This window comes from Dermacentor andersoni, chromosome 1, assembly GCF_023375885.2.
Source record: "Dermacentor andersoni chromosome 1, qqDerAnde1_hic_scaffold, whole genome shotgun sequence".
NCBI classification, from domain to species: domain Eukaryota; kingdom Metazoa; phylum Arthropoda; class Arachnida; order Ixodida; family Ixodidae; genus Dermacentor; species Dermacentor andersoni.
In genome coordinates, this window is record NC_092814.1 from 261,014,366 (window position 1) to 261,036,303 (window position 21,938).

Genomic DNA, 21,938 nt, shown 5'->3' on the forward strand with positions numbered 1-21,938 from the left:
GGCACGTACCGGCTCCCCCTGAGGCCCGTCCGAGCCTTTAGCTCCTTCCATTCCCATGGGTCCCTGAAGAAACAAGAAATGAATAGTGTTAGCCCACATGTCAGTTAAAAAGCCCCGGTAACCATTCGTATATAACGAAAACTACCGCAGCATTTCATGGAGCGCTGATAACCTTCCTTATTTAGCGATTAATGTTTTTTTAAGGAACATCGACAACAGGGAGTTACCAAAACCTATTATTGAGGTTATCGAAGCGACTGCTTATCATCGTAAATCAGACTTGTACGTAACGAATTACGTGCAATGAATTACTCGTAATCCATTACATTTACGGCAGTTGTGTAATTTAACAATTACCTTGTTTACTCGGTAACGCTCATTGTAATTCAGTTAGTTTTTTTTTTTTTTTCAGTAACCAATTACATGTAACCAGTTACTTTTACTGACGAGGCAAGCTCTAACAAGCGGCAAAGCTTTGAGAACCTGAATTCGGCGGGAACTGCAGTAGAGTGGCCGTGATCGTGCCACGTAGCAGCCTCGCGGATCTTCAGGAGCTCAGTATTTATTTTCTCATCTCGGAGCTCCACCAAATGCTGGCCGACGAATTGAACCGGTGCTGGTATGCATCGATTAGCGACGGCCACTCCTACGACGAAAATGCCAGTAAGTAAAATACGGATGGCTTTCTTTTTTTCAATTTTCATTGGCCCAAGCGGGAGCGTCTTCTCCAAGTATCAGCAACCATGAAGCGCTGCGCTTCATATAGAGGACCCAGATGCTAACTGTATACGTTAACAAGGTCCGTATACGTTACAACGCCGCCCTACCCCCCAGCGCACACATCGGGCGAGTTTTCAGTGTCGCTGCTGATGTCTTCACAGCACAAACGAGGGAAGACGACTGGCGATGTTTTTTAAAAGCAATCATTATTGAAGATAAGCAATGTGTGGATGACTGCAAAGGATGCACTGAAAGTGTCAGCCCAGCTGGTTCTGTTTATTGTATCTGTTCAATGTCAATAAAAGCACAAAAGAATGTAACGTAAAAGTAATCGATCACTTTTAGTAATTCCACAGTTACTTTCGTGGGACAGTAATTAATAAATGTTATCAATTACAATTTTGAATGAAGTAACTGTAATTCTAATCGTTCTTTCCTTCTGTAACGTGTGAAAACGTCTCGTAATCCGACCAGTACTCCTTACGATGATAAAGCTCATATACACACTGAAAAAAAAAAAAGAAACGTTGCGTTCACCTGGTATGACAGAAAGAAGACACGAAGTAAAAGTGAATCACGTAACAAAAGTACAGAGTGCTTGGTAATGACCTGGGGTCCTTGAGGTCCTGGAGGTCCGGTGTCACCGCGTTGACCTTTCTCTCCCTTTTCACCAGTGTCGCCCTTGACACCTGTCCTTCCTAGCAGGCCACTGTGACCCTGCATTTTAGCAATATAGATCTCAAGAGTTGGGCCTCAAAGAAACAGCGGGCAGAAATCTGTACAAGTCAGACGCTCCCGACAAATTAGGTCGCTAAATTCTGAGATAGCAGTTATATTGCGCTAGTAGGCAGCATATATCTCAAGACGCACACATTGAATTGACACTAGTTACACATAAGTATCACTGTCCACGTGAAGAACTGGCGGTTACATTTTTTCGAGTTTGCGCACGGCTAATGCCCACCTCTGAAGCTCTCGCGTGGAAGTAGAATATTCATTCGTGTAAAAAGCCCGAATTCTTTTTAAATTTTTTTTACTTGGTGTGGGCTTTACACGAAACAGGCCTATAGCTGTTCACAGAAGCCTCTAACTGCACGCAGACTGTTATGCAAAATAAAACAACGTCTTGACCGGCAATTAACACATTTACAGTCGCCATTCGACTTTTTGAGACACAGACAATGCCGCGAAAATGTCTGCAGAGGCGCTCAGTCTGAAAGAACAAATTGTCGCGGTGTTGTTTTTTGAAGTACCTGCTCGGCGGAATGTTCATACATTCGTAAAATTTGCTCGAATATTGTGACGGTTGAGGGCGCGTTCCGCGCTCACCCATCGCGCAGCCCGACGTGCGTCGCGGGTCATCGTGAACTGCAGATACCGTGCACGCGACCTTGACTCCGCGACACTCTCATTTGAGGCTGTGCTGCGCAAAATTAGTTTGGAACTTTATTGGCTTCATGCATATCCACACGCGAGCTTACGCTCTTACGTCCAATAAACGCCCGCACTAACTTGGCAGGCGTTCACAACAGTTGCCGGCTGATCGCCCCGGGACTCAAACTCCGCTTCAAGCATGTGGCCGTCAGTCTAGCCCGCGCACGTGGTCTAGACACTGGCGATAAACACTGATGCGTAAGTTTTAAGCGCGAACTTCCCGTGACTGCTTGCCACGCGCTGCACATACCGGCTATGCTTAATCAGCGCCGCCACGCCGATTCGTCAAATTCGGTGACCAAAGTTGCGGTGTTGTGGGTTTTTGTAGGTTTAGTGCTCTGGCTGTGCCCCGCCTTAGAGGCCTCTTCACTTCAAACCAAGGACTCCTGGGAATCCGCTCTCAAGTGTTCAGAACATCTACAACTCCAGGCCGTCCAGAAGGCCCATGATATTGCGGTGGGTCTCGACCTGCCCGTCCTGTCATGTGTGAAGTCATTGACACATCCCGGGTCCCCCCGGACGTGAGCTCTTCAGGACCCCAATAAAGTTATTGTCGTGTCATGTCATTTAGCGTTGAGTGCGGGATACGGCGATGGCGATGCCATCGTTGGCAGGACAACTATATATAGGGTCGCCGGGGCTTGCCGAAGTTAACCAGCAAATGCGTGTGGGTGTGATGCCATAGAGGTAACTTTTTTTTTTGGCAAATTTTCCCCCTTTATTGTTGGAGTGCAGGCCTTGCACGAGTAAATACGGTACTTTCTGCTGCCACGCACACTCATCGTCATATATGAATTCGTCACGCTACTAGTTTGCAGTATTTTCGAACGAATGGAGAAAAAATTGTTGGCTGATAAAGCGGGCGCGCGCGCACGTTCCAGACTCGTATACGCCATTCTCCAAAGGGAGTAAAACCAAAAGTGAACGGACCGAGGAAAAAAACAACTAGAAAACAGATATTTTTTCTTGTTCGTCTGACATGGCAGAACTCTGCTCGCGTGAATCATACCTTGAGGCCCCGCTTTCCTCTGTCACCCTTCATGCCCTTGTCGCCCGGTGCGCCCTGAAATAAACATTCCAATCGGACAATTAGAGGTCAGCACAAGTCAATGTGCGTATTGTGCAGAAAATATCTATAAGTGGGTCTGTGTAGCACAAAATTATCTCCCGCGATCATATTACTCAAGGTCCCGGGTTATTTATTTATTTATTTATTTATTTATTTATTTATTTATTTATTTATTTATTTATTTATTTATGCGCTTTTATTTCTGGTGCTCGAATGCTGGTTACGCTGAATGCTGTCGGATTTGCTTGGTACACCTGAGCGCTGGTTATGTAAGACGTTTTCCGTGGGGTATTGCAAAATTGCGCGAAAAAAAACTCTTTCTTTTGTGTGTTTCTTCTTTTGAAGTGACTATCTGTGAAGTGTCTGTATAGGAAGTCTGTGAACAGTCAAAAACATTTTCTACCGTATATACGTCAGAACGTGAGAAATGTGATATAGATTACTTTTTGCCCATCTCCCCCCTTTTTTTTTCGTTTCACTTGCAAGTGCTGGCCTCGCGTTTGACTGTGAACTGCAAAATTATTGAATCATTTCACTTCGCTAATCATCGTCGTCCATTCATTTACCAATTCAGTAGGTATTTTATGTATTTTTATTATTTGTCAATAAAGTTGAATAGAACTTAATGTTGTCGAGAAGCCGGCGACATATTGTCTTGGGTGAATCTTTGCCATGCATAGTAAATAAATAAGTAAACAAACAAATAAATAAATAATACAGAGATTCAAAGGCGCGGAGATTAAACAGCGCTGCGTCCAGCTTCCTACAGATAACTATAGATGATAACGGGGAAATATAGACTGTGGATGGCGCTCTGAAGCGTATAAAAAGGTTCCCCAAAACAGTCAAACGTGGTCGCAGACCCCTGTTGCTTTCAAGAAACACAAGAGGGCGCTAGCACCTTTGTGAACACGATATGTTTTCTTCCGAGAACGGTCTCTTATGTACTCGGTTCAGAATAGCGTGGGGAGACACTAATTGGCTGCTTTTTATACGCACCACACTCCCGGGCTGGCCAGGTGGCCCCACTAAGCCAGGCGCTCCAACGTCACCCTATAAAAGAAAATGCGCGCCCTGTGAGAACACGCAACCACTTGCTCGTTAATTCAAGGGGTACAAATGCACTTATACGTGTCAACAGTCAATGGGGCGATGAGCAAAACGAGAACAAGGTGAAAGCAGGAGCCAGCGTTTCGACAAGTGGACTTGTCTTCCTCAAGGCGACGTATGCTCTTCTCGCCACAGTAGATATATCTCCATCTTTCCATCTCCCGCCTTCCCCTTGTTTTCCCTGAACAGTCAACGGGAGCGACTCATGGCATATATTAAGCTTTCTTGTCATTAGCCCTCGCAATCGCTCAAAAGCCGAAATACCTCTCTCCTGAGCACTAAAGCCCAGCCCACATACTGTTCCACATTACTATGTATAGCAATTCCTTAAGGCTCTCGTGCACACCTGGCAACCCCCAAATCGGCGCATTCGAACCGCGTTCTCTTGGAATCAAAACAGCTTCCACCAAATAATGACGCACAACGTCGGCACACTCACTGCGGGGCCCGGTGACCCTCGCAGGCCGGGTGCTCCCGCTGGTCCGGGTGGACCCTGCGATAAGAACCGGGGAACGTTAATTTTCTCACGTAATAATCGATTCCCAAATAGCACGGCTGGAACAACCAAGAAATGGGAAGCTCTAACCGGTGGTCCCGTCGGGCCCTGGAGTCCCTGTGGCCCCATCTGACCCTTGTCACCTTTGTCTCCCGGAAGACCGACGTCCCCTTGGAGGCCCGCTGGACCCATCGGGCCCTGGGTCGCAGGTGGTAGCGACAGTAAATGTTTAGTGACGCAGCAGATAACACCACATCGTTTGACAGAGGTAGTATACAGTGAGAGGAACCATTTATCTTCCGCCCGAGGAAGAACATATTGCAGCAGCAAAACTAAGTGCAATTCGCTTAGCATACGCGACTCAGATTTTTGCATTAAGAAAGAAGCAGCTAAGGAAAGGCACGTTTACCTAGCGTGCTCGGCAGAACAGAGTGCAAATAAAAGAAATGGGTGCATGGTCACCGGCACAGGAAATATTTCTCTAGAGCAAGTGCAGCCTTACCTGCTTTCCAGGGGCTCCAGGTGTTCCCATCTTGCCCATTTCGCCTTTTGATCCCTGAAAAATGCGAGAAGATTAAGATTATCCATTACTCCCGCGACCATTCGGCAACGCAATAAAATAACTGAACAGCGCAAAAGGCTTGTACGCCCTTCAGTAGATACCAGCGTTATCAAAGAGTTGAGGCGTAACGATGATCTATATTAGGTACGTTAAAGCGCACCGAAGAATACCAAATAGTACCCGTAACGAAGAACCTATTTCGCAACGCTGCCTATATGTAACGTGCACACTGAGATGGACTCTTTCTTGTGCTGAATGGATGTTTTCCTTGTGTCTAAAGCGTTTTACTCACTAGTTGTTTGAAGTCTCATTGTTTTCCGTAATAAAGTAAAGTAACACTGAAAGAACAGTTCTTTCCCTTTTTCCGTAAAGTGCCCCCAAAGTTATTTTTTAAATAGGAAACCGGTGATAAGAGTAGGAAAAGTAACGCTACGGTCCCAGGCGGGCCTAGCTTTGAGAAAAACTATCGATAATTGCACAGTCTGAGGCGTCTCTTTTAGCTGGATCGCCAGCTAAAATGGCATTTCAGTCTAGCTTCTCAAAAGCAAAAAGGAGCTCTGTCAGCCCATAACCACAAGTCCACAATTCCAGAGATATCATGCGGTCAGGAATTGATATTCTCAAAAAAAGTAAAAAAAAAAGATATCGCGGCATAAACCTTTCACGACGTGTTCGCAGGACGCAAAAAAAAAAAAAATGGGTCAGAAAATTACCATTGGGCCAGGCTCGCCTGGCTGGCCGTCGACTCCGTCAATGCCTCTCTCGCCCTTTAAATGATAAGGAAACAAAACGAAATATGAGCAGATATGCACCCTGTTGTAAAAAGAATATCATGATAAAATGAGACAGACTACGACGTGATCAACCAGCGCATTTTGTCGTCTCACCTTTACCCCCGGCAGCCCAGCTTCACCCGGGGGCCCCGGAAAGCCCGGAGGACCCTGCAATGAGTTTCAGACACAAATAAGTGCAAATGACTCTAGGACGGACAATCGCTACAGCGCGGTAGATTGATAAACATACCGAACGTAAATGGGTGTCACCAGTTAAAAAAAAAAAAAGAACATGCCAGCAGGCGTCCTTACCCCTTCGCGATGTTTTCTCTCTCTGTTTGTTTGTCTGTGTGTGTGCACGCGTGCTTAAGATGGCGAGAAAGAGAGAGAGAGTAAACTATTTATCATTGAACAAGAGACGTGTTCTTCGCCTTTGGTGAGCAGAAAGAGAAATAAACATTTGTTATGATTGAAAGGCTGGGATGTCGGCCTTAATCAAAGTTCTGACCTGCTACGCAGAATTGGGGATGGGATATATGAATAAAAAGAGAAATGTAAAACATTGAAGACGAGGATGAGAATGGTCGTAAGTGAACATGATCAGCGAAGACTTTTCAAAATCTCAACTTCTGGCCACTCTCGTGCGAGGATCTGACGATAGACTTTAGTCTATCGCGGCCACAGAGAGGGCCCGGCCCGAAATCCCAAGAGAAGCTTTTCAGACAAAGGTTGACCGATGAACTTCGACAGAAGCTCTGCCAGTGATTGTATTTCCCCAGAATTGCCGCGAAAAGACGCACAAAGTGCGCAACACGCACCGTGCAGTCTGAAATACGCCGCGCTCCTCGCACTCTGGACGAAAATGAAATCGATACACAGACACAGAGTGGTCAAGGAAAACAGCATCGACTCACGGGTGAGCCTTTCGGCCCTTCGAGCCCTGGAGGTCCCTTGACACCAGGCACGCCCTGAAGGCCAGGCTTCCCTTCTTCACCTTTAGGGCCCGGAGGACCTCTTGGTCCCTGAAACGTAAAAATCGCCAGTTACGTGCAGGACAACGCAAATTGTCCGGTATGCAAGATACGCACACTGCGCTGTACGTGTACCCCACAGCATCAGCGTTCATCGTTGACGTAACACTAGACGCCTTTAAGTGAAATGGCAAATTTCAGTTATATTCGATGAGGCTTGTGGCAACATTGTTTTTCACTCGAGATGTATCTCTCACTCGCCTTTGCAAATGCTTTATTTGCGCTCGTTCTTTGCTGTTTCTAAACCGAGTCGAAGCGTTACGCTCTTACAAGGAATTATCGGACACATTGCTTATCTATGCATTAACCAATGTGGCTCTATCTACAATATCAAGCGCGTGGAGAACCACCTTATTAGCATTTGACTATTCTCGCCTTACAACACCCGTGATGCGAAAATTGACGTAGTAGAAGAAATGCAGTCCGTCACGATCTAGGCTGGACTAAAGTAGCCATTCGAGAGTCGTCTCTTACAAGTGGCGCCCCGCCTGCGAAGTCCTAACACCAGCAGGAAGGATTTCAAGCTGAAGTAGTAGTCCTACAGTATACGAGCATTATACTGTCGCTTTGCTTTCGACTGGCGTGATGCTTTCGAAAATAGTTCTGTGCTAAGTGAGTACTGCTAAACAACGAATGATGTAGAATACACCAGTCAGAAGCCAGGGAAGAACAATTTATTCTTTTTCTTTAGCCGAGAAAGGTAAAGTATTCAGCTTACATTTGCGTGTGCACGTCCAAGTAACCCGCATGCCTTCCATTAATCTTGCAATTATATTGATAGGCAGCTTCAGGCTCTTGTGAAACTTTGGCTTTCCGGAAAAGCTTTGTATTTCCAAAGAAGAAAATCGCACATTCGCAATTTCCAGCACGGTATGAGACCGGGCTACTTGGCATTCTATCTGGTTAAACAGTTGCGAAACCAGACAAAGGACGCAAAAAAAGAGGACGTTGACAGCACTTGCCTACGTCCCTTTATTTTTGCGTCCGTTGTCTGGTTTCACATTGTTTAACACAACCCAGTTTCCAGAAAGAAAGTACAACCTGCGAGCTCTTACTGGAACAAGAGCACGTCAGCAACGGGTTACACTGCAGAAGCAAAGAAAATAGTAGTCTTTATGCAAGAGAAAGGGGAATGAAGTAAAACATTTATTACTTTTATGCATTAAGTGTTTCCATGAATCACTACTTTTTTTCTTGTCCACAGGATTTGCTCGAGCAGAGAGTGTAACGCATACTCAAGACCAAGGCGTCATAAGCACGGGTGAATTCCAGAGCGTCCTACTCCAGAAACGGCTGTTTAGCAACCATACGCGATGAACATGATGGAGTTGCACGCAGAGAGACCCTTTTATCAATATATACAAAAAAGTCAGCCGACTTTAGGAAACCGCACTGTTGGAAACAAAAGTCTGGATAGCAAGGTAAACAGGAAGAAACTAAATAATATGTTAATTTGGATTTCTCAGGCGATAAGCCGGAAATGTTAGATGTTCAAGGTATCGGGCGCACGCACAAGTGCAGAACTGCACAATTCTGCTTCTATCTGTCTGCTGAACTCCACGGCACCTTTGTGGCAGTGATTGCATTTGAGAACAGCAGTGCTGAAGAAGCAAGAAACAACAAAATGACAATGGTCGCATTGAGCAGGCACTTCCAATACGCACCGGTTCGCCGTCTTTGCCCGGAGACCCCGGAAGACCGGGCGGTCCGTCGTCACCCTTCTGGCCCTGAGGACCTTCGGGTCCCGGGGAACCAGGGATGCCTTCGCCGCCCTGTTGAATTGGAAATTTGTGTGGTGCCGCGCTTTTACAAAACTGCCCTGTATAAGTAAATCCTGTACCAAGACACATTTTATTGAGCTAGAATATGTGAGTTCATTGTTTGTTGGCGGAAATCCGTTGAACACCGCTACGCGAAACAATTACATATCGGCTTAACACACAAGGCCTCCTAAACATGCACCAGTCTCACCGCAAACAATCACTTTCTGAAGTCAGACAGCGGTGTCTTAAGCTTGCCTTACTGTCTGCGAATGCAAAAGGCCATTCATTGCCATAATAATATTCTTATGCTAGATTTAAGAGACATTTCGACTTATGTGACTTAAGTGTAACCATAAAACAGTAACATCGTTGACAATCTTTCTAAAGCGAGGTTTTCTTTGCCATTTTGCAGCCGTTTGTAAAATAAGGTTCCTTCCCCACTCATTTTCTTCAGAATGCTTTGGTATGTGCCACCTGTAACAGAAACGATATAAAATCATTAAATGTAGCTAGATATATTTTGCACCTCCCGGCGTATACACCTGGCTTCACCACAAGCATCATACATCGTCATAGTAAAATATTTTTGCGCGCACAATTGACAAGGACACAGTGACGGGGGACACACGAGCGCTTACTCACAACTATTTTATTTTCGGAAAGATACAGAGCATACGTACCCCAGCTATCAGCGCTGAGCATGTGCAACAAGAGTGGTCAGTAAAACAGAAACAGATTAAAAACAGATTAAGAAGGTTCAACCAGTATTTAAAAAAGCGAATTCATTTTCAGTGATTACAACCGATGGTTGGCTTATGCATCTTTCAGCGCACTTTTTTATATGAAATGCTTCTGTGATTTCACGTGTTAGTTTATCTTTATCTGAAAACAAAATGTCAGTGTTAAAAAATACCGGATCACAATGACATAGATAGCAGTGGTTCGACAAGTGCGAATGATTTTCTTTACCAAGAGAACGTTCATTTTCTTTTAGACGGGTGTTTATGCACCGACCGGTTTGTCCTGTGTACATGTTGCCACAGGTCAATGGAAGCCGGTACACAACACCTATTCTGCATTTTGTGGATTTTTGATCGTCTTTTAGACGATCAAAAGACGATATTTTACTATGAATTCGTACCAACTCGCCCAACTATCATTTCTACAAAAATATTTTACTATGAATTCGTACCAACTCGCCCAACTATCAGTTCTGCTGCATCATAAATCGTCTTCGGCTTCGTAACATCACTGAGTGAACATTTCACAGTATAGACACTAACTTCATTTAGTGTGGGAATGATGTAACGGATAGACACCAACATTGCATGAGAATAAAGTTGTGATCTGTCCGGTGCATAAACATAAACATTGCATGAGATTACACGTTGCTCGAGATGAAAGTAAACACAAATTTGCAGGCATCGCATTTTGTTGTACAGCATTTAATTAAGCATCTGATTAAAGCTGCGCATCACGTTGATTCCAACATTTTCGCCGGACCTGCATAATACATCGTCGTCGTCGTTGTTGTTGTTGTTTTACTTTGACTTTAGCAACCTAACTTGCCCGTACTCCTGACACACAAACTCTACTACGAAAGCCCAGGTGCCCAACAAGCGAGAATTCAGCAGAAGCTTAGGACAAAGGCTCCGATGTTCTCACCTTGGCTCCTGCAGGGCCTTGCTCGCCCGGCATTCCCGCCAGTCCAGGAGGCCCCTTTTTGCCTACGTCTCCCTTGTCACCTTTCCCACCGCGGGGACCAGGAAGGCCCTGTAGAGCCACGGACACATTCGACACCAGGATTCGACAGAGAAAGCTCCTCCGTTGTTTATGAGCAACTGGCGATTAATAAACGCTGGCACACAATGCTCTCCCTAAAGCTTTACTGACTCAAAGAAAAAGAGCATTAGCCTGGAAGGGAGGCCCATATCACACGCTACTCCTGGAGCATGCAGCACGAAAAGCCTTACCTGTGATCCGGGGGCCCCGGCAGTGCCAATGGCTCCGATGGGACCATCCTCTCCTTTGCTTCCTCGAGGTCCGGCGGGACCCGGAGGACCTGGCTCGCCTTCTGCGCCCTGCAGAGTGATGGTGGGCGAAGGGGAAGGCTCGTTGACAGGCCCAGCTCATGCTGCTCGTTCAAACAACGGATTGTCTTCAAAAAAATAAACATTAATGCGGCCAGTGGTTCTGCAAATATTAAGTCAAGCAAAATAGGTCCCACTTATGAAGCAGCACGTAGCTCACCTTTATCGAAACAAAAACCAAGGGTTTATTCATCCTGGCAATTTTTTTTTTTTTTGTATTCCGCACACGCCCTATTTGTAGTCTCGGTCGTTAACGGCGTGATAAAGGAAATCCACGGCTTGTACGAGTGAATTAAAGGCTAATACCGCCTACCAAAGAGACGGTGGATGTAAGTAGGGAAATTACGTGGATTTCCAGGCTTCTACTTACATCTGAGGAATATGTACATTGTAGCACTGACTCCTAAACAACATACAATACGGCATATCGACGCCTATAGGTGGTATGAATGGTGGCAGCGCAGGTCATTGCATTCTTCAATTTATGACGCTTCAGTATAGCCACTGATTTACTGAATGCGCTCATGCCGCACAATGCATCCACTAGTGATATAAATCATTAGTTAGAAATATCTTGCTCCTGGAAAAAATTAAACTATATACTGTCAAAAAAGTACTACCTGCAGTTGCGGCATTGTTAAATTTAAATTCTGGGGTATTACGTGCCGAAATCACGACCTGATTACGAGGCACGCCGGTCCGGGGCACTCCGCATTGATTTTGAACACCTGGGGTTCTTCGAAGTGCGCCCCCAATGCAGGGTACATGAGCGTTTTTGCATTCCGCTCACAAAAGAATGCGGCCACCGCGGCCGGGAGTCCCTGTTCTCACTAGCAAAAAGCAAAGCTGTTATTTTTTTTTTGGAAGCTCAGCGCACAGATGGAAAAATACTAAGCCGTCGTCGCGAACTTACTGGTACGCCAGGCTCTCCCCTCAATCCTTGAGGCCCAGCCACACCGGGAGGTCCCTGAAAGAATCGGCGAAACATATCGGAGTATGTTATTTACGCCCCACAGCTGGGCTGAGCGAAGATTGTACGCACCCTCCTCGGTCCTTCTTAAAGTACCTCGAGGTGATTCGAATATAAAGGAGAACGATAACCGTGTTTCAAATGTGCCACAGCCGTGTTACGAACAGCCTTTGACAACTGTGGTACGGCGCAAAGCAGTAATTAATAGGCGAGCTAACCAAGTTATAGAAGGCGAAGCGTCAGACTGTATAGTAGCGTTCTAAGGGCACGCTTGAAATTGTTTTTATGGGATACACGGAGCCGAATATATGGAGATGGGATTGGCAGTATTCATGGTTGTGGGAATGAATATAATAGTCACAACTAGTAAAATGCGCTAATTCGAGGCCAAGTGAGGCGCAGTCGTTCACGGCGCGGCTTTCGGTGCGCAGCAGCCAAACTCAGCATTCCTGTCACAAAGATAGCAGCTCTTTGCTGTCTTATGCCAGCCACCAAACTATCGTCATCATGCCGTCGTTGTCACGATTTATTCGTCGTCCTTGCAAACGAGCACCTCACATTTTTTTTTTTTTTTCGGAGGGTGGGGAGGGGGGGGGGGGGTCATACTACGCCGGCTTTCTTTTAGGAAGCAGAAAACAAGGACTACGTGTCCAAGTATGAAGTTTGAACATGCTGAATTAAATATTTGCTAAACAGCTCTACAACTTTGTCATTGCAAGTTCTGCCCTAAAGTTAATACTCGTGAAATTTGTTAATTAATCTTCACTAATAATGCAATTAAGCAGAACACAAGAAACAGTTCGACTTCATACATACGATAGCCACCAACGCGCATTTTTCCGCATCCTCTTAGAGCACCTCGGCATAGTATAAATTTATTTGGGAAACTTGTCAAATATACTACAAGTCAAACGTTAGTGTACGCCGCATAAATATTCATCGCATTTTTACTGTACTCCTATATCGCCCTTATAAAGCTAGACAAGGCCTGTAGTATAAGTAAGTTAAATGATATCTTGCGGAATATCCGTGATAAAGACAACGGTGAATTGCGGTATGCTAAAATTGTTCAATATAGAATTTCGTGGCAAACGTCATCAAAGAGTTTTTCAAGCAAAACATGTCCAACACAGACGCACTCCAAGGAGTAGAAGAGAGCATCATAAAGCCTCCGTTTGAGCATCTTAAACGATACCAGGTTCAAAGCAGTTGGTCGGCGCAAAGTGACACAAACATGCAGTCTAATAGAAACCCTGTCAGTCTGTGCGGTTTCCAAGAGAAAAGGCAAAAGTGCAACGTTTTTCCGCGCCCATAAGTGGTCGCGGAAACGGTAATATGTGTCGCTTACGATGCCATCTGCTGCCTCGGCGGTACACACGAGTAATGTGTCGCCGATTGAGCTATTACATTTAAGATTACTATCACATGTAGTGCACATGTGCGGAACGAATGTGTCGAACAAAAACTCCTAAGTCTTACAAACAGAACTTTCCTAAAAAGAACTCTGAAAATTTACCACGAGGACTGGTTGAGAACGCTAGTTACCTCATTGTACCACCTCAGACTAAATTCTGTTTCCTTATTTCTCGTTTTCTCTCTATCTCTTTCTTTCTATCTCTCCCTTTGTGAAGAAATACCGTGTTTATCGCTTTCCGAGGCCGTTTCATTGCAATTCTTTCTTTTTTTCAAAAAAAATGTAAGTTTATCCAATGATATCGCGAGGAACATCTGTTCCTTTATTGTACTTCCCTAAAGCAAACACAGCTATGATATACGATGGCGATTTTTTTTTTCTTTTACAATTTCAAGCCCGTAACATCAGTTCCTTGACGAGGAAGCTTTTTCTAGATGGTACTGAAATTCGCGCGCTAGCGAACTGCTTGATTAAGTTCAGATCACATATCGAAAATGGCTGGCATTTTCGTCCTCGGATTGAGTTGCACAGTAGTGCGGAGAGAACGCAATCCAAAAGCACTGAAGCTCGGTTACTATCAGCAGTACTCTCGCGAGCAATAAAATGTGGACGTACAGATGAAGCAACTTACCGTATCACCCTTCGCACCTTTCAGCCCCTTCTGACCAGGGAGGCCGGAGTCTCCCTGCATAAGGATGAAAAAAGACAGCAAGTGTTTTAACGGGCGAGCTTCGATTCAACTTTTTGACTCACAAGCATTTCATTGATTTTCATTTATTCATATTTCAAGGGCCCCAGAGAGATATTACGTGAGAGGTGGGCGACAAAAAAAGAAAGGCAGACATTCTCAGTTAACATGTGAAGTAATGACTCTCTACGGCTGTCTTAAAGTAGGTGCCATCTTTTTACACGGCGGTGTGGGTCAGAAAGTTGTTCCAGTCTTGTGCCGTATGCAGAAAAAAAAAACTTCTGGATGGTGTTTGTATGGGTGCGCTCGGGAAATACAGCGCTAGGATAGCAATGGCGAGATGTGAATGGTAATGGCGAGAGATCTGAATTACATGACGATATACATCAAACATGTACATTCGAGGTTTAAGCTTCATGAATCTTTCCGAAAGAAACAGGTTCGTAAAGCTAGAAACAACATTCGTATACAGGAACTTACGTCGAAATGCGCACAGCGGGGAAATACATATTGCCCAGTATAAACACTCCTTGTGTGCGCAACGCCTAAAAGTGCAGGGGGCTAAAGGGGACTCGATGAGCTCGAAGATTTTACGAATAACAAGGCGCTCTCGTTCATACCCACCTTGTCTCCGTCCTCTCCTGGTGGTCCAACGGGTCCTGGCGGTCCTGGGAGTCCCTACCGTCGGCCAAAGAAGTAGCGGCATTAATTAGGAAGGCGGTCAGCGTAAAACAGTGCATCTACGTGCAGGTTCATGAACAATGAACGCCAACTGTATTTCGGGTTGTGAACTTTACTCTGGCCAAAGCGAGTATATTCCTATGTTCATTTTCGTAGCCTACATAATTATTGTTACAAGCGATAATCACATGACTGCCGCGATACTGCATATTGCGACCTTCATCAGTGATAAGCACACCGCGCGTGCAGAGCCGAGTGTCCCAAGAGACTTTAGATGGTCTTAGCGCATACGAATACCCGGTGTCGAGACGGCGCAATCGCTAGCGCGTCGTTAGGTACCTTGGCTGGTGTGATTTTGTTTGTTCGGGTCTTCGTAACGGCCTTCACCACAGCCCTGTTCGCAGCTCTCCCATTCACGTACTACACAGACATATGCTTCAAAAACCCAGGCTGCCAACTGTGAAGTCAAGAGCTCATTGAAGCGCGCTTCTCCCCATAAATATTCTCACTGTGGAGAAGCCAACTTAGAAAAACACTTTTCATGGAGCTACGCACCGATGCACGCACACACGGGGAAGATTTGAGACCAGCATCAAGTATGTCATGGCAGCTGTCACCTGGATAATCACAGAATTAGCGGGCCCAAGATAGAGACTTGGCAGAGTTGGTGTCGACGGCTTGTAGGCGTTCATGCGTATGTATATTATAACCCACCTAAACTAGGATATCAGCTAGCTTGTGACGCCCTTTCAATCGAAAACATTACATTACCGGACCTTATAGACGTGATGCAGCCATACGCTCCATCCTGAAGTGCTCATTATGATGGTATCCCCTTATTTTAAGAGGAAAGTAATGAATTGAAGAACATGAGAAATTATGACTCTATAACGTGTTTTATGTCTTGAATGTGTCGTTTCAGTAAAAGAAAGGCCACATGCAACTTCCAACTTGTTTCACTAAATATTGTTATGAAGGTTTCTTTTACAAAAGTTACAAAAGAGACTCGAAGATGGGCGTAGAACTATAGTTCTTAGAGTTAACTACTTGAGAACAATATTCAATACACCCTGAGCAAGAGCAAATGCATCAAATGTGTGTACTGAACCACACTGACGTTCGCCACTCAGAATAAAATGCGCGGCGCAAGACGTGTACAAATGATCCCACACACAATAGCAAATTTAAATACCTCAATGACGTCGTAACGCAACCAGGAATTAAACGTACGTTATCGGTCATTCCAAAAGTTGCACCAGTTATACAATATAAACTCTTGATATCTCACCCTGGCTCCCGGAAGTCCGTCTCTGCCGAGGGGACCAGGACCTCCCAGGTCACCCTGAAGTAATAAAAATGATGTGAAAAACGTACCAGTGTTCTCACGAGGTGAGCCGTCGCTAGATTCTCGCTGTGCCCTAAATTATAATATTGTCGCATGCGCGTCAAATGCAATAAGTTGCGAAAACACGCTGCTTCATCAATAGCTGCTTTTATCACGCGTAATCTGAACCGTGTCTAAGGACCTCTTAAATACCATTTCGTCCAAGAAAAAAAAGAAAGTCATTGGAGCACACATACTAGCGAACCTGCTGTGCTTTTTCTTATTTTTCTCCAAGAAATGTCTTTCTGTATAACACTTTCTTTTAAGCAAGTCCATGATCCTTCATTTGCAAGATGGCCGCATCCCGTGGAGAAGCATTATGAATTTAAGAAAGAAAGGATACCCTGGGTGTTTGGTGGAATGGCATCACCGCAAGCAGTTGATGAGTAGAAATTGTCTGCACCACGAAACGGGTGAAGTTAGCCGGACACGCCTCCTTACCTTGTCTCCCTTTGGGCCCGCTGGCCCTAGTGGACCGACAGGACCGCTGCGTCCCTGTAGAGGAAACGAAGGCCAGTGCGTGGTTAGATCTTCGACACTTCTGTGGGGGAAGTAAGGTGGACGCCGTAAGAATAATGTATACACGTTGTGTTGCCACATGACCACATGAGACTCTTTAAAGATATTAGCTACCCTGTTTCGCAAAGTATTGCAACTGTCTGCAATACTCTGAATCATGAACAGAAATCCGGCAGTAAACGATGAGAGCCGCATTATATGGCCTCAGCAGCCAATCCACATATAAAAAAAGTAAACAATAAATTTATATATATATATATATATATATATATATATATATATATATATATATATATATATATATATATATATAATACGCACGCGCAGCGCAGGAATACAAAATGGACCGGTGAGCACACGCGTTTTCCCCTTTCCGTCCTGTGTTCCTATACTGTACGTCTTTATTGCTGTTCATAGTCATCATCACTGTATTCGATGTCATATGCCAGACGAGGTCTCTGCAATCTGTCCCCAGTTACGCCTGTCTTAAGTTAGTCGATTTCATCCTATGTCTACAGATTTCCTAAGTCATCCCACTACCTAATCATTTGCCGTGCTCGACTACGTTTGCCTTCCCTTGACGCCCACTCTGTTGTTCTGATAGACCACCAGTTATCAGCTCTACGCATTACACGACCTGTTCAGATTCATTCCTTTATATTAATCTCAATAAGAATATCAGCTACGCCAGCTTGCTCTAAACCATACCGCCGTCTCCTCCTCTCTTATGCCGCGTTCACACAGGGAAATGTCCTATTGACGAAAACATCGGCGACCGGAAAATCTACGTCAAGCGATATCGCGTGACAGAAAAAAACAAACCTCGTCGCGACTATAGATTCGAAACAAATTTTCGTCGCCGGGAAGAAAAAAAGGCGTCGCTTGTCGCAAGTCAATCAGAGCGCCGGATTGCGAGATAATGGAGGCTACAGAGCCGGAGGCTGCTCTCAGTTGTAAACAACCGCTGAGCTATTTCGCCAATAGCGCAGGCGTGACCGGTCACTTGGTTGTTTGCAAGTATATTTGCTGGTGTTTTCTGCATTTGTGCCATGCTTCGTGCGAAGAGAAGTCTTGAGCCCGTGTACCGTGCAGTGCGTGGACGTTATGTGCATTAACATAACTGTGGATTAAGCGTGCGTGTGTGTTTCCCATGTTGGTACGAGCCGAATCGGGCTTTCACCGTGAGTACGTAGCATACTTTTTTCTCTCCGTTCTCTTGCATTGCAGAAAATTAACGTGATCCTTCCAGCCCGTTGCAAGATGCATAGGTCTGCGAAAAAGAACGCGGTTTGTCGCGCGATATGTGTATGTATGTATGGTGCAATGCAACTGGTAAGCACTACGCCGTCTTGCCCTACGTGGAGAATAGTCGAGACCGGCAGTACAGTCATGCACGCGCTGTAGCTGTGAGCGCGATCAACAGGATGTTGTTGGCTAGTGTATACCGTCGTTGTAGCTACAGTGCGAGTGTATGCGATGCTAAAACGGCACGGCGCCCAACGAGACGTGAGTGCGATTCGTAATTTTTTTTAAAGCTGGTTGCTGTATTTTTCCACGTAATATAACGTCTGCGTTTCCTGTGTGTGCAGGGTTGGTTGTGTCTTTATTTTTATTTTTTATATATGCTATAGACGCATACGAAATACTCTTGAACTAAGCATAGATTCTAAACAAACCTACGAGAAGGGACCTCGGGAATTTTAGCGCATCTCGTGGAAGCTGGCCGGCGGCAACGAACATTTCGTCGCACGCGGCCAGAGATCCGGTCTAAAGTGCGCCCGTGTTGTCGCCGATTATCACGCGGCGCCTCGCGCGATACGAAGGTTCTCGATGTGAATGCGCCATTAAAGTTGGGCCTGTGATTTTCTTTTCCGTCGCCCCTTGAGCGGTGCTTAACGGCTTCTCAAGCTTCTAATGATGCCTCATAACAAGCCCAACTTTCTACTCTCTCAACGTGGATGTAAACGTTCAAGCTATTAACAAACAATCAATATTCTAAATAACAAATATGGAAACAAATACGAGTATACGTACCACTCTTAAGTGTACAGAAATGTGAGCTTTTAGCTTAAGAACTTTTAGTATAGAAGTATGGAACCAGCATGATAAGAAACGAAGGGTACGTTCATTAATAAAGAACCTCGGTGACGATCAGAGAGAAAAGCTCTTTAATAAATTGTGGATGGACGAAATCATGCATCTCTGTGTAGTCTCTCATTCCACGTATACCTATGGCCAGCTAATACGCTGGCCGAACTGGAACATGAACATCCCAAGGCCAGATACTCGATACCATGGCCTGTTTACAACAGTCGTATGAGAATATACATACTTCTGTGTTATCAGTGTAAATCAGTGTTAAAAAAAACTACGTTTACGTAAGAGCGTATCCTTATTGGCCGTTATAGCGTTCGGGACTCGCCACCATTGATAGGGATCAGCAAAACAATGCATGGCAACACTAAACAGCTCTTCGCACGAACTATAGCGGTTGGTAACACCAGAGTACTGCGTCTTCTGGCTCTCTTCTCAGCTGAAAAGGTATTTCGGAGAATAGTAATAGATTCGAAAAAAAAATGTAGAAATATTTTTTTTGTTTTTTGCAGCACCTGTAGACGAATAGTTCAGATTTATCTTTTCATTCAAAAGCTCTATCAGTTGGCAAAATGATGCATAATAACCAACTACCCTCTAAAGGGACAGTGCTTTTACCTAAACGGTTAGTTGTTCAGGTAAGATGCCGGCGATGTTACCGAGTACATAGAGGAGGACAAAGGTCGATGCGAAGGCTCGCTCCTTCTTTTAAACATGACAGCTTAAGAAGACCATCCCGTTTGTGCGTAATAGTCAATCTAAAATGGGCCTGACGTTTTATAAGTAACTTGTCTACCTGGCTGCGCGTGCACCGATAAGCTGAATTCAATGAAGCACTTTATTCACATATATATATATATATATATATATATATATATATATATATATATATATATATATATATATATATATATATATATATATATATATATAAGAACTGATATCGTTTCTGCCATATTTTCGTAGCGTTGCAACATTTTTATTATCTGGCTATCGGTGATAGCATTCAAGATACCAACCTTTTCACCTGCAGGTCCGGGGTCACCAGGTAGGCCGATGTCTCCTTTCTCGCCCTGAAAGCAGACAGGCATAAATGTTTATTCGATTTTACCGAATCATCAATGAGGGAAGGCATCATCAGGAACTAGCGTTCTAACAAATCAATGAAACCTTTAGCAGGCATATACCAAAAGACAACGTCCACTGCAATAAGCAAGCTCCATTTTAGAGCTCGCGTGACGTTTCACACCACGCCGCCTAATCCCCACACTCCTTAGGACACTATGAAAGCATATCTGACCGCATCCCCCGGAGCGCCGGCTATGGCTGCAAACAGTTACTCCTCTCCTGCGGTGGGCCACGAGCGCATCAGGTGTGCATCAGGTCTGCATCAGGTATGCGCATCAGGTTGAACTGCGTCAGGTCTCTGCGCACCGTGGAGTTTCATGGAAGCCAGTTGTCCTACATTTAGAGTGCTTCAAGCACGCTCTTCCCGCACAGCCATAGTCGCCCACGGCTCTACATGTTTCACTTGCGATGGCATGCGGTGAACGATTGCACACAGTCAAGGAAACTTTATAGAGGACTATGTCTAGCATGCAACAATTATTCTAAATACTCGCCTTGAAATAATCCGGTATCTACAGTAACGTGTGCCCTCAAGCTGTTGTTTTCTTTCATTCATTTTTAGATACACACAGCGCGGTATATCACGATAAATTCATGCTTTCCCGAACAAATCCGTTCTGGCGAAAGAATCTATACACAACGGGGAGCACCTACACTGTGCATGTGCATTGTAAAATGGGCAACGCACATCATTTGTATGCAAGTCTTGCTCGTAATTCACTGAAGTTACTTTGGACAATGTGTGAATACAACTTACATTCATGAGAAAAGAATTTTTTGAAACACTCGAGTTCTATCACATATTCCACGCAAGGCCGACCATGGATCTAGAACGTGATCTGTCCCAATTCTTCTACGCTTACAAGTTCACTTTCAGATAAATGTTGTTCTTCAAATCCACAATTGCGTTTCAACTCCCTTATCTTACACTCAGGTAAAGTTGGGCCGTTTAGTGGGTACCACGCCCAGTTTTAGGCCATTAGCACGGGGCTTACATGCTTCTGTGATGATTTCTATCTAATTTTCATCAAATAAGTTCTTTTGTTGTGGTATCCTTTAAAATACCGCGCACACTCCCATGCATTATTGATATGACGAGTTATACGATGGCACACATGGATGTATACTCACAGGTGGCCCGAGCCCTCCTGGAAGCCCAATTTCCCCTTTAGGACCAGGGAAACCCTGTGAATAAAGAAGAAAACAATAAGTCAAGAGTGTGGGCCCCTTTTTCGCCGATTCGACCCAATATCGTTGTATCTAATACCACGTGAGCTTATGGGAAGCGGGATAACTGATTACACAAACCCGTACAGAAATAAAAATCACGTTACTATAGCATTATAATTATAGAGGACGAACGTCCGTGGCTTCCTATGACTGATTGCAGACTTAAACGCAGAGGTATCATTTGCCAAGCATAATTCATAAATCGATAAATATGTTTTCGCTTACCGTGAAGAGTTCATTCAACTACTTCAGCTTTTATCACGCCACAGTATAATCCGCAACAAAATTTTGCGCTTTCCCCCATGATATTGTCTACCACAAATTAGGATCTTGCTCTACTGTCTCCACTACTATTCGCGACTTCTCTGCAAAGCCCAAGGTAATGATTTACTTGCGATACGCCGCAGGCTGAACTCACATCTCTTGACACGTACAAAGCGCTGAATGCTTAATAAAATGTATGAACCTTTCAAAGAATTTGTAATATGTACTAAATGTCACCAAGTGTTCGCTTGTTCGTTGCATTTCCTGTGCCCTGTTTCACATATGGAGATAAACGCTTCAGCTGAATCCACAGCGCAATAACCGCCTGCATAAGCGCACGTAATATTGCACGCTCCTTTTTCACAAACTGAACTATACCAGCACGAGTTGATGGGCTAGTTGGTTCGACAGTTGGCCACAGAGCGGGAACGTGAAAGAAAACAAGAAGCGGTACTGCCCACTAGAGACGCTTCGCCCTCCTTCAGAAAATGAGCGTAATAAACTCTAAAGGCTCAATT

The 21,938-nt window shown here is 44.7% G+C and overlaps 1 protein-coding gene across 1 annotated transcript in view; it reads right to left on the reverse strand.

Moving 5' to 3' along the window:
• The window catches only part of LOC126548544 (uncharacterized), a 45,411-nt gene that overhangs the window by 8,720 nt on the left and 14,753 nt on the right, over positions 1 to 21,938 (reverse strand). Inside the window, exons 12-31 of the mRNA XM_072284435.1 lie at positions 21,058 to 21,111; positions 19,818 to 19,871; positions 16,627 to 16,680; positions 16,090 to 16,143; positions 14,745 to 14,798; positions 14,064 to 14,117; positions 11,962 to 12,015; positions 10,932 to 11,039; positions 10,624 to 10,731; positions 8,860 to 8,967; positions 7,079 to 7,186; positions 6,279 to 6,332; positions 6,105 to 6,158; positions 5,332 to 5,385; positions 4,920 to 5,027; positions 4,773 to 4,826; positions 4,223 to 4,276; positions 3,164 to 3,217; positions 1,330 to 1,437; positions 10 to 63 (exon numbers count right to left, since the gene is read on the reverse strand). Of these exons, the coding sequence (XP_072140536.1) occupies positions 10 to 63; positions 1,330 to 1,437; positions 3,164 to 3,217; positions 4,223 to 4,276; positions 4,773 to 4,826; positions 4,920 to 5,027; positions 5,332 to 5,385; positions 6,105 to 6,158; positions 6,279 to 6,332; positions 7,079 to 7,186; positions 8,860 to 8,967; positions 10,624 to 10,731; positions 10,932 to 11,039; positions 11,962 to 12,015; positions 14,064 to 14,117; positions 14,745 to 14,798; positions 16,090 to 16,143; positions 16,627 to 16,680; positions 19,818 to 19,871; positions 21,058 to 21,111 (1,404 nt within the window). The remainder of the gene's footprint in view (positions 1 to 9; positions 64 to 1,329; positions 1,438 to 3,163; positions 3,218 to 4,222; positions 4,277 to 4,772; positions 4,827 to 4,919; positions 5,028 to 5,331; positions 5,386 to 6,104; positions 6,159 to 6,278; positions 6,333 to 7,078; positions 7,187 to 8,859; positions 8,968 to 10,623; positions 10,732 to 10,931; positions 11,040 to 11,961; positions 12,016 to 14,063; positions 14,118 to 14,744; positions 14,799 to 16,089; positions 16,144 to 16,626; positions 16,681 to 19,817; positions 19,872 to 21,057; positions 21,112 to 21,938) is intronic.